This window comes from Rhinoderma darwinii, chromosome 1, assembly GCF_050947455.1.
Source record: "Rhinoderma darwinii isolate aRhiDar2 chromosome 1, aRhiDar2.hap1, whole genome shotgun sequence".
Classification (NCBI taxonomy): domain Eukaryota; kingdom Metazoa; phylum Chordata; class Amphibia; order Anura; family Rhinodermatidae; genus Rhinoderma; species Rhinoderma darwinii.
In genome coordinates, this window is record NC_134687.1 from 344,977,475 (window position 1) to 344,990,365 (window position 12,891).

A 12,891-nucleotide genomic window follows, 5' to 3' on the forward strand; every position below is an offset into this window, starting at 1 on the left:
GGAATAGCTTGAGAAAAAAAGTCTGTAGGGTAAAGTTGAGAACTGGAGGTGAGAAATAATTTGAGCCAGTATTCTGGTGCACATGCCACGCACCACATTTGTCCGTTTTAGATCACCTTCATGCTTTGATCGAGCTTACAGGGGAAAGCTTGGTTTAATAGGAAGGGGAATGGCTTAAAATTTGCCACATTGTGCCAACATTTTTGGGCGAAAATGTTGCTCTTAGGGTATGTTCACACGGCCAAATTTCAGACGTATACGAGGCGTATTATGCCTCATTTTACGTCTGAAAATACGGCTCCAATACGTCGGCAAACATCTGCCCATTCATTTGAATGGGTTTGCCGACGTACTGTGCAGACGACCTGTTATTTACGCATCGTCGTTTGACAGCTGTCAAACGACGACGCGTAAAAATACAGCCTCGTCAAAAGAAGTGCAGGACACTTCTTTGGACGTTTTTGGAGCGGTTTTCTCAGACTCCAATGAAAACAGCTCCAAAAACGGACGTAAAAAACGGCGCGAAAAATGCGAGTTGGTAAAAAAACGTCTGAAAAGCAGGGTCTGTTTTCCCTTGAAAACAGCTCTGGATTTTCAGACGTTTTTGTTGACTACGTGTGAACATACCCTAAAGCAAGAAGCGACAAGGTGTCTAAAGATGCACTAAATTCACCATTCAGCATGAGCCACTGATATCTGGCGCACCTAGTCTAGTTCGTCTACATTTAAGACCGTACTAATAAATCTGCCCCATTGTGTGTATTCTCCTGAATAGTAGCAAACACAAAGATGCTGCATTTTTAGCAACCAAGAAGTAGCAGCTATTATGCTTTTGTGGAGCTCGTTCTGTGTGTGAATCCAGCCTTAAAGCAATCCTCCAAGTAAAGATAAAAATTTAATTATACATTGGAAATGTAAACATAACTTACCTGTTGCCCCACTCCCTAATGATCTGGCCTCTGTTCCAGTCTGATGTTTTCCGCTCTGAGATGGTTGCCGCAGTCTCAGACTTCATAAGAAACTTTCCATAGCGAAGTCTGAGACACGCCCCACCTACCTCCTCCGATGGACGAGCGCTGAGAACATCGGCTCGTGTCGGTGCTGCATCTGACAAAGACGTCATCATAGCATGTCCCCCGGACGGCAGTGGAAGGGGTGGGGGTGTGTGTGTGTGTCTCAGATTCTGAAAAGCGCCCCATAGTCTAAAACTGCGGTGGCCACCTTGGAGTGGAAATTGGGAACAAGGATGGAAGCTTTGATTTAAAAGCAGGGCCGCAGGTAAGTTGAATATACATTTCCAATGTATAGTCAGGGGGGGGGGGGGGGGGTGGGCGACTAGTAGGTAGATTTAACAGGAGCGTAATTTGGACACATTAATGTGACCGTATTATGGCTGCCCAACTGCAGGTCTAATAACCCAAACAGTATCACAGATCCCTATGATATGGTTAGTTTGAGTCATTAGACCAGTGCTCAGGTTGGGATTTGCACCCATATTACACTTCTGTAATACCAGCCTAAGGGTATGTTCACACGGCAGCGTCCGATACGGCTGAAATCACGGAGCTGTTTTCAGGAGTAAACAGCTCCTGAATTTCAGACGTAATGGCAAGTGCAGGCGCTTTTAACTGCGTCCATTACGGACGTAATTGGAGCTGTTTTTCTATGGTGTCAATGGATAAACTGCTCCAATTACATCTCAAGAAGTGACAGGTACTTTGACACTGGCGTCTTTTTACAGCGGCGCGTAAAAAAAATGACCGTCGGCACAGTACATCGTAACCCCATTCAAATGAATGGGCAGATGTTTGCCAACGCTTTGGAGCCTTATTTTCGGACGGAATTCAAGGCTAAAACGCCCGAATTACATCCGTAAATAGGGTGTGTGAACCCAGCCTTAGACTATTTTTCATAGTTTCCAGATATATGCTGTAAACATCTAGGTTCAAAAACTAAACCCAAAAATACAAAAAAAAAAAAACACAGGAACCTATGTCCAGTGCTGGGTCCAAGCCACCATCTTCCTCTCTGGAAGATAGGCCTGGAGATGCTAGTGGTATATATGGATACACATCAGCAATTTTGCAGTACTCATCCACTAGTCAGTCTGTTAAGTCGCGTTCACACCTTCGGGATTTGGCACGAAAACCACACCTAAATCCTGACAGAATCAGCTCACATTCTGCCAACAATGCATGCAAATTTGGTATTTTATACCCAATTATATGCTCTGGAAAATGTGTGCGTAAAATAATGAATGTGTTGAGGACTTTAAAGTCCACAGCGTCTTCATTATTGCTGTGGATTCTACGTTGACAAGCCAGGGATTAGCTGCATTGAATTACCAAGTGGATAAAATGAGTGTGCGAATCATGTGATCACTCAGTAGAAATCAGTTTCCAACACAATGGGGCAGATTGATCAATGCACCACTTATTCCATATAATTAGACAAACCTCTGACACTTCTACTGCAGATGAATGACCAGGACGTAAACCCTGTTGATGAATCTGGCACATGCTGGAATGGGCCAAGACACCAACTCATACGGTGTACCAGCATTAATAATTCGCCCTCACTGGCCTTGTTACCCAATCACAGTGCAGCTTTCGTTTCTCCAAGCAGTTTAAGAAAAGAGAGCTGAGCTCGGATTAGATGCTATGGGCAACAAGGTCAGTATTTCAGTTAAAGCATTTTGATAAGAGGCCTAATGTTTCATAATAAAAGAATGACCACTGGATGAAATAAGACCTTAACATATGAATTATTACGAATAATTCGCCAAATAAAATATAGGTTTATTTAAAACTTAATGAATAAGGAAAATACAAACTCCAAAAAAGTTAAATTTACTTCATAGTTTACAAATATACAAAATAGAAGTTGGAATAAATTTATATTACATATTTTATATGTAAAGTCGTATATAGAAAACACAAGACATTTGTTCTGGGTAAGGCATATGTGGAAGTAGACCATTGTACACATTATTGCACACAGAAACCACAGTGCATCACATACTGTCTGCATATACAAACGTGATCAAATAAAATCAGGCTTATACACACCCGACTTTGGTCGATTAAAAACAAAAACTAAATAAAAAAAATAAAAAAATCGGAAGACAAAAAGTTTCCTTGTCAAATATGCAGCAGTTTGAGAACTTTGGCTTCAATCTTTGGTACCTTTAGAAGTATGAGCCTGTAAGCACCATTAGCGAATATGACTTTATTCCTTCAACCAGCATTTCATTAGCTTTCTTGTAGAATACGTGTGAAAACGCACTTTAGAGTTTTGCACGGTATTAAAAGATAAATTCAGCCTCCCTCAACGGTTACACATTTCATGGAGTAACGAGAGGTTTACTCGGAAGAATTTAACGTAAGCCCTTCACCTGGCTGGTGGAGCTAGAGGAGAATATAGGACAGCAGCAGGTGGTCCTATGTTGAACACCTGCGAATAGTGCAACCACCATTTTCCAGTCATTGACCCTTAAGACCTAGTCCAAAAACAAAAAGTCCAGTTTTATCCAACAATGGAATGATGAAAGATCCAGTCAAAGACCCATTTTCCTAGAAACTGTTCTTTAAATTAGTATGTTCTCCGGCATGTAGTAGAGAATGGTAATGGTCATTTGAGGTTCCCAAGTGTCTCCTTCTCCCAAAACATGGCAGCTTGTAGTGCTTACATTTGTTTATCTCCCATCTCTAGGTATGGTGTGCTATAAATACTGAAAATCCGATGGCAGTACTGGGTCTGTGACTACTTCATGCACTCAGAAGTGCCTTTTCATGTGTAAGGCAAGGTGATCTGACCTAGAAAAGGCTCGGTCACACCTTTGGCACTGGAAAGGCCGATGACCAGTGTGTTTCCGGTAATGGCGTGTCAATTCATCAGAGCGAGCAAATTTCCACCCGCAGCCTTCCCAGTCACAGTGGTATGGCTTCTCACCTATGGGAAAGTAGACAGTAAAGAATTAATCTAACAGGAAACCAATAAGTATATCCAACATTCTAAAAACAAGGTATTATATATGGGAACTGCGGAGATGAAGTGGTCAGCTCCATTCTGTTTTGTCACAAAATCCACGGCCTGTAATAAAGGACTTATACGGCTCACTTCACAAATCATAAACCAGACACATGTCTAACCAGTTTATCTGCACTTTGACATTTACAACACAAACTAGCTTGGTCTGTGTGCCGATGTATTTACAGTCCACATTCACAGAGCGTCTTAAAGACTCATACATTATCAGCTACCAGTAGATTATGATCATTCACCTTGTATCATTTGTAAAAATGCATTGTTTCTGTAGGAGCTGAACAGATGACATGGTTTAATCAGGCATGCAATATACTGCTAGGAGTCAGCAGAGGACTACTAAAGATATACTAGGACGAGCATGCTATAGCAGCTTCTCCTAAGGATGTAAAGGTAATCAATACCTAAAGGGGGTTGCTGGTTTTAGGTAAAAGTGTTCTCATTGTATAATGTAAAGTTTAGCAACTTTTGAATATACTTTTATGCTTCAATGCCTCACCGTTTTCAAAATCTCTGCTTGCTGCCATCAGTGACAGAAAACTCTTGACTACATTTAGCGGCTGAAAACCTATCCTGATCATGTTCAACTGATGCAGGTGCATGGCTTGTTAGGTGTATCACACACCTGTCTTGTAAAGAGCCCTGGCTTTAGAGGAAAACTAGAATGTTTCCATTCACCAACAGCAAGGAAACATTCCAAAAATGCTGAACAATTAACAATTCTAGCTAGAAAACCCATGGTCAGACTTTCCAAGCAGAGTATCAGTGGTTCCACTGGGTCTGACACAATGGGGCCCAAAGGTCCAGCAGAAGACAAACATTTCTAACCGATCACTTGCCCCCCTCGGGTCTATCTATGGGTTGATTCACAAATTATCTATGATATGTTTTGTGTGCAATGATAACATTCCCGATGCAATTGAAAGTGGACGTGCACATGTTCTGTATAGATTGGGGGTGAGTCCTCCACTTTCTGTGGTGGGTCCAAGATACCCCAGTAAAAACACGAAAAAAAAAAACACTAAGCTTTACAGTACACACAACTATCTCAACCCATGTATAGTACTAAGTGGCCAGTATAATATGATTTTACAAGCATAGATCGCCGGTTTGGGGCTCTGTTTATAGGACTAACCTTCCCAGACAGCAACCCAAAAATGGACATTGGGAAGCATTTATTCCTGAGATGTGATCTCCGAGAAGAAAACTGCTAAATGCTCAGTAGTCTCATTCCTATTGCTTACAACAGAGGTATATCGCTGACGTGTCCACATATTCTTTTCTTCTTGGATGTCTATCTGATCTACCATTTTCTTCAACACCATTTCGGAAAGGGATGCAACGTGTATTTGTTTTAGTTTCTGTGGTAATAAATTATATTGCACGTTGTATAGGGGTAGGGATTTGCATTACATAAATAATCTACATCACACGGTGGATTATTGCAACAGTACACCATGAAGTCACCGTAACAAGTGAATATACTTGTAAACTGATCTAATAGTAATGTGAATCTAAAGTACAGAAAATTAAACTCATGCCATGCAAACAAGTCTCAATGCATAAGGAACAGACAAGAAAATGGACGACCACCCTAGTTATTTGCTCCAAAAACAGTTGCTACAGCGCTATCTATAACCATGTGCATTTTTATATAATGAGAAGGCCAATAAGTTATTAAAAGGGTTTTACAGGTGGAGTCTGGTATTGTAGCACAGCTCCATTATAGTGAATGGGCCGAGCTGTAATACCACACAACCCATGGGCAGGTGTGGTGGCGTTTCTCAAAGAAAGCAGCCATGTTTTTTTAATCCTCTACAACCCCTTTAATGTAGATAATGTCAATGTACTTGTATTTTTGTACAATTTCAAGCCTAGTAGAAAGTACAAAAAGGGCCATTTACTCGTGTTATTGATCTGTATTTAGAACTGGTAACAGTAGAATTTTACAAAAACTAGAACAAATGAAATCTGAGGTGTTGCCATAGCGATCAACCAAGTTAGTCTGTTTCTAAGGATCGTTGAAAAAAAACAATGACCATTAGGTTGCTATAGGCAACCCCTTCTGATAGTTTTTAGTCACATCGACTGGCTGCACATTCACGGATACGGTTGTAGCCCAGAAAATGGCTTCCTTCGTTAGAGGACGTCTATTCCAAGGGGTTTCTCTATTTCATTAGAAATGGGCTAAAAATGTAGTTTTTTTTTTGAGTTTATGGAGGAAAGTTAAATTTGATCTTGGCAAAGCAAAACCGAGCAGCTAGTATTGGTACACAAATAAAGGCAGTTATAATAGTTTATGCTCTAATTTAAAGAAGAAATATTGAAATAAAACTCTGCCACCTCACAAAATAAAACACTCTACAATAAAAACAAACTTAAAAGTGAGAAGGGAATTAAAGAGAAAAAAGATGGCTTTTGGATTAAGACTTAGTCTACCTAGGTATGTTTTTAACCTATAAATGCCCGCTTCTACCAAGTAGGTATTTTCATGCTCTCGGCCCTCAGGGCATCTGCGGCAGTGTCTCCAAAGATCAAAGTCATTATGTCTTCATTGTTAGCTGCAAATATGTTCTACTATTCTAAAAATGAATGTGAGCTGTGGTAAACTTGTTGCAAACTTGGCCGGGTTCCATAGACATTAACCACACCTCAAAATCTTGTGAAATGAATTTTTCCACTTGAAAGTCAGTGACAAATATTCAACTGCCCTTATTGACAACTCTTGGCACAGGGTAAAAAATAATAAATAGAACAAGCAGCTCTTGGGTGAAAAACAACTATGAATTCGAACACTTGTTTCATTCCCTCCGCTATTTATCAGAGTTGGAAAACAAGTCATTAAAGTTTCATAAATCAGGATTTAACTTCTTAGGTCTCTTTTTGCCTTCAGTCTTTCACATGGGGAAAAAAAACAAAAACGTACTTATGGTTTAAAAGGTTTTTTTTTTTCTATGTGCTTCGTATGAAAGGCGATCCAAACAAAGTTATACACCAAATATAAGCGTCTTGAGGGGGTAAGCGAGATTTGGCAAACCTTTTTCTAACTGACATCTTAATCAATTGGGTATATTAGAATTTACCAAATTATATAAAATCAATTGAGAATTATTTTTTTATCTTTGCGATAAAATAAAAGTTTTCATATTAAAAAGTCTATTCTAATAGCCCCCCTACTTTAAAAAGCCATCAGGCCTTTCATTCTCTCAGCTTTGCATTAATGTATTGCCAAACTATTTACAAATAAAAGAGAAAGCAAAATATAGTAAAAGTTTTCTATCCGGTAAAACAGAATAGTGATAAGAATCTTCCCCTCTCCATATGAAAGAGAAGCTCGTACGCCTGCTTGTCCCCTTTAAAATATTCCATAAGAAAACCAATTTGTAATTGTGTTAAATTAAATTTAAAAAAACTAAAAATGAAAAAAAAAATTAACCTAAAAGGAGCTAATAAAAATTAACCATAAGTCATAATTTCAGAGGTGTAGGACATAACCACCTTTATCAAAAAATTTAATTGTGAATTTTTTTATTTTTCCCTATTTTTGGATGAGACTATATAACAATATATAAGACTATATAAGGCTATACAAGGCTACACTAGAAGCTGTATATGTAAAAACGTGTACATATAGCCCTATGTGTATGAATTTGAGAAATTCCCTAGCTCTGTAATGCTGGTTATAACAATTTGTAAGAGGAAAGATAAAAAAAAAAAATCATGAAAAATTACAAATCTTGCAACACACACGTTCAGATCTTTGACCACCTAGAATCCCTGATGTAAACTATTTTTAGAGAAGGTATTCTTTTAGTTCATAGGCTCTTTGTATGCGTTACTCTGTAATATGCCTACAATTTTGCCAAGAGTAAAACCACAAAAGCCGACATTATAAATAGTCTCCTGAAGGAAGCAGAGCCGTGTGGGCACAGATGTTTATGCAAAGTACACTCACATATTGTAACATTAGTTCTACATATTACAACCTTTACTAACAAACATGAAACACGTAGCAGCGTATAGATAAAATATACCATACCTGTATGCGTGCGCAGATGGGCCTTCAGATGGGAGCTTTTGGTGTAGGTCTTTCCGCAGCCGGCATACTCGCATGTGTGAGAAGCGGTTCTTTTCCTGGGCCAGGACTTGCGGCCCCTCTTGGGCTTTACGTCTTCTGCCATACAGCTGCCCGGGGTTAACAGCTCTAGAGGTGAAGAGGGTGGTGTCAGCATCACTTCTTGTTTCAATAGTTGATAGTTTAAAGGTTCTTCAAAAATATTTAGATAAGACTGACCTTGATACTGAAGCTGAGATGGAGGCAGCTGCTGGTCTTGTGAGAAGTGAGGGAAACTTGCAGAAGTATGGTAGCCAGAAGGTATTGACAGAGAGGCATGGCAATCTCTTACCATAAGCTCATCGGGGGGCAAAGGTTGGTTAGTCCTGCTTGGCAGCACCCTCCCCCCTTGGAAGTCATGCTGCCCTTGCGACTGCTGACCTTGTCCATCCATTTGGCACGAGACCGAGCAAGAAGAAGGTGGTTCCTGCTTGATCTTTTGGCACATCCTTTGCAGTTGATGGCTAGTATATACCATGGGACTGTCCATACCAGAACCACCCTTTCTAACACTGACGGGCTGGCCATAATCACTCATATCCACAGCAGCCTTCAATACAAATTTACCTTGTAGACTAGTCTGTGGCTGCTGCAAATAAACAGGGTCCAAGTCAGGTCTCAAAAGCTCAGCCACAAATCCACCAGAAGGAGACACGTCATTTATATCCGCCAGGTTAAAAGTGGGGTTTGGCACAGTGGATTCCCTAGAACTGTATATAAGAGTGGTTCCTCCAGGTGCTTCCTGGGGGCAAGATAGCTGGTAGGTAAAATTACAGTTGGCAGACGGCGAGAGGGCAGACATGCTGTCTGGTAGTGAAACAGTCGGTGGAGGCGATGAGGCAGTAGCTGAGGAAGAAGACGAAGAAGAAGCCACCATAGACTCCTGATGAATTAGAGAGTTGGATAGTATAAAATCAAAGTCCAGCAGCTCATTAAATTCTTCTTGATCTCTGCGGGACCCCAAAGCGGTGGAGTGGCCCTCTACACCATCATAGGGCCGGGACTGGATAAGCGCAGGATGCCTTTTCATGTGGGATAGATCTTCTCTCCACCTCTGTTGGAAAAAGTAAGACCGCTTTCTTAATAACACAACTGCCAAAGTACAAGGCACCTTCAGGGGAAAAAAAAACACGTACCCCAATATTCCCCAAATAGGTGACAGACGAACGTCATATTAGATCCTTAGACCAGCTAGAGACGTCCACAAGCCAGCAGTGGAGAATTGGCATTGCCCTTTTAGGATTATGAACGTGTACACTGGGTCCTAAGATAACACCAAACAGAGACCTCTCTATTTCCCATCTTAACACTATCACAAGGAGATGAGTAAGCCCAAGATGCAGGCACTGAACAGCGAAGCCCTGTAATGCAAGAGCAATGGCTGTGCCGTGATAAAGAGGGGGGGGGGGGGGGCAGCACAACATTATTATAAAAAAAAAAAGAAAAAGAAGAAAGTTTGAAGTTGGATCTTCTTAGAAGTACAAGCAATCCAGCGGAGATGTATGAAGCAGAGCTCAACAGGAGGAGACATCATAGCGCTCAGGAGAGGTTGGGGTGAAGAGAGATACAGAAAAGCTGCAATAAAGTTATTAAATGGCAAACTTGGCAGAGAGGATGAAACGCGGCTGGAGGAGACATCTGGACAGGGACTTTTCGGCTATAAACCATAAAACTTCAAATCTACACAATCCAATCCCTGTATTCTAGAAATCAGTCCCGATAACCGATTACACAGGTCACAAATGATAGAATGTCCAACATTGCAGATACACAAGGAGAACGTGCACAGTGCCAACTCTTGGTGGTGGGTGAGGCTGGGTATGTGGGCATGGGAGGTAAGGAGAGGGTTATCCTCTTAGGGATACTCACGTCGCCAACACTTGCCTGTCTCAACACTTTGTCCTTGCCCGGGGTCCCCGCTGTAAAGGTGGCGATGGATGGCAGCAAGGTCCCGCTGAGAGCCATGTCACACTCACTGGGCGGCTGCCTGGGCACAGATATACACAGTCACATCACACTGCAGACATACACATACATGCACGGTGGGGTGGCATGCCAGCAGAGGGGGGTACAATATTTACACCTATATAATATGCAGAGATAATGTACAATACTACAGCTGCGAGGGGACTACAAGCCTCATCAGGACCATCTACGACCAGTAATGCATAATCACCTAACACTAATTTGCATACATGCAAATATGTACTGCGCACACATACCTCATGAACCTCAGCAGAGCACGTCGTGAGAGCGATGAGGAGAACAGCTACGTCCACATAAGACATACACCAGGTGGAACTAGACGACCAAACAAATCCACACTGGACACACGTTTATGAGAGCACGTCCATAGAGACAGCAGCCGCCCCAATAATAATGTTTATTACACACAACTGAGGAGATGATGCAGGGATTCCCTCACTCCAGCCCCTGTCACACACAGCACCGTCCGGGGATCCCCTCCAGCTGCTGCCATGAGTACCGCCTCCCACCCGCAACTCCACGTTCCTCCCTAACCTCGTGTTCTAAGCGACTGTGAGCCGCCACCGCGGCTGTCAAGCCTTATAAATGAGGGGCGGAGCCTAGACTCACGTGACAAGGGGGCCCACGCTCAAAGCAGCGCCCTTTTCCCGCCCATTTTCGCTTCATAACAATCCTAGCGTCCCGCCTTTTTTTCCCCTCAACTGTCACTAGGGCTATTCACCAGTGAGCCCACTAGAGGCGCTCGTTACTGACACAGCTATGTTATTATGGTATGCGTGATAACTCGTTCATGTACACTTAGGAAAGAATGCGGCAGAGATTGTTTAATAGCGACAGATTCTTATGTTACACGCCCTACAGAATCTACGTCTGGCGAAACGAGCCCACAACGTCCAGCAGGGAAACAGTGCGGCCGCAGGTGGGAGGCTCCTTGGAGAGCAATAGGAGGGTGCGGCCTGACTCCGTGACGTCAGAGCAGCAGCTGGCTGGCAAGCGCTGCCCTGCCTGTGACGGCAGTAGCGGCCCCATCGTCAGTCACAGAAGAATGAAATGGTGGGCGCGGCTGTTTGGGCTCGTGACGTCACGTCACTGTTTGGAGAGCCAAACAAAATTGGTTGCTAGGAGACGGCGCGCAACCGGACGTGGGAGTCCCTGAGACGGTAGCGCGCACAGACTGCAGTGTAGTGTTGGCTGTCCGCTGTCGTCCAGGAGCTGTGCACACGCTGATGTATTGAGATTTGAGTTAATACAAGCAGCAAGAAAATGCATCGAAAAGTGGAGTAGTTGTCCAGAGCAACCTATCACATTGCAGCTTTTATTTTTCAGTACAGGTTAGAAAATAATAAAATAAGTCTGATTGGTTGTCATGGACGTCGGCTCCAACATTTGTCCTCACCCTGCGGCTGTTCTCTCTATCCTGCAGCAATCTAATCTTCAGTGCAGGGAAGTTCCTGTAACGCAATGTCTGGATGTGGCGCATATGTTGCATATTTTCGGTGCAAAATGCATACTGAAAATCAGCGTCAATTCACAGGACTGTACATGTGGATGGGGTTTTGAAACCCTATTCACACATACTGGAAAAAAAACAAACCTGCGTAGATTGCAGGGCATGCCTTTCAAATCCATAGCATGTTCATATGTTGAAGAATTGACGCAATTTTTTGTCGCAGATTTCACCTTTTGCAATGCTAAATCCTAAAATGTGCCATCGCTGGATCCTGGGGAGCAGAGTAATCCACTAGACACCTAAAGTGATCCCCTTTTATTACAATAGACCAGCAGAGGTTCTTATATTAACCCATTAACCTGTGTCCCCAAAATCACCCCTCCCCCTTTTTCTCCAGCCGGTTATTGGAATGTCGACTGACTTTGCATTACCACAAAAACTAGAAAGTGTTAGCCGGCCGTGATATTGCGATTGTAACAAACACCATTCTTCCTAATGCAATCATAGCAGGAAAGCAGCATACATTCCCGTAGTGAATCGCACACATTATACTTAAATGTATGTGTATATAGATGTCCGTGAAAAGAACCGTGTCAGACGAAATAAAAACATCCATTATATACGCTGCTGGCTGCATTCAGAGAACTGCATAGCCATGCGCAATAGAAAAGCATGTATATGAAATGAGTTTCCCCCATACCTCCCAAACGCCCCGTTTTTTGTGGTAATGCCCTGCGAAATTGACTTAAAAAGGTGGGGCTTATTAAATGTGCCACAAAATGGGCATCTCTGGGGGTTTTATGGACATTTCAGGGTGGAAAATAGCCTGCACATGAGGGTTGAGGGTATGTGCACACGCTTACTAAAAAAACGTCTGAAAATATACGGAGCTGTTTTCAAGGGAAAACAGCTCCTGATTTTCAGTCGTTTTTTAAGCCAGTCGCGATTTTCGCTGCGTTTTTTACGGCCGTTTTTTGGAGCTGTTTTTCTATAGAGTCAATGAAAAAACGGCTCCAAAAACGGCATGCACTTCTTTTTCACGGGCGTCTTTTTACGTGCCGTTTTTTTAAAACGAGGCGTAAAAAAACGCCCCATCGGAACAAAACACTGTATTTCCCATTGAAATCAATGGGCAGATGTTTGTAGGCATTCTGCTTCCGTTTTTTCAGGCATTTTTCAAGGCGTAAACGCCTCAAAATATGCCTGAAACCACTCAGTGTGAACATACCCTTAAATGTTGGGAGGTATGTGTCTCAGTTCACTCTTGCCAGTGCTTCTCGGTCACCCTGTTGTCATG

General features: G+C 42.3%; 1 protein-coding gene across 5 annotated transcripts; it reads right to left on the minus strand.

Moving 5' to 3' along the window:
* Positions 1–2,805: 2,805 nt before the first annotated feature.
* Positions 2,806–11,336, minus strand: KLF4 (KLF transcription factor 4). 5 transcript variants are annotated; one of them, XM_075826238.1, is made up of 5 exons: positions 10,381–11,335; positions 10,028–10,145; positions 8,339–9,212; positions 8,084–8,248; positions 2,807–3,951 (listed from the first exon to the last, which is right to left on the minus strand). In XM_075826238.1, the coding sequence occupies exons 1-5, from the start codon at positions 10,383–10,385 to the stop codon at positions 3,776–3,778; spliced, it is 1,338 nt and encodes a 445-aa protein (XP_075682353.1). In that variant the 5' UTR covers positions 10,386–11,335; the 3' UTR covers positions 2,807–3,775. The 5 variants fall into 5 exon arrangements, with proteins under 5 accessions (XP_075682325.1, XP_075682317.1, XP_075682343.1 ...); XM_075826210.1 differs by having other exon boundaries at positions 2,806–3,951; positions 8,084–9,212; positions 10,043–10,145; positions 10,381–11,336; XM_075826202.1 differs by having other exon boundaries at positions 2,806–3,951; positions 8,084–9,212; positions 10,381–11,336.
* Positions 11,337–12,891: the final 1,555 nt, after the last annotated feature.

Excerpts from the sequence above, each read along its gene's own strand:
- KLF4 (XM_075826202.1), bottom strand. Across the intron at positions 9,213-10,027 it reads GACAGGCAAGTGTTGGCGAC|AGGTGGAGAGAAGATCTATC; the intron begins GTGAGTATCCCT and ends TTTTTCCAACAG. Across the intron at positions 3,952-8,083 it reads CCATCTGCGCACGCATACAG|GTGAGAAGCCATACCACTGT; the intron begins GTATGGTATATT and ends ACTTTCCCATAG.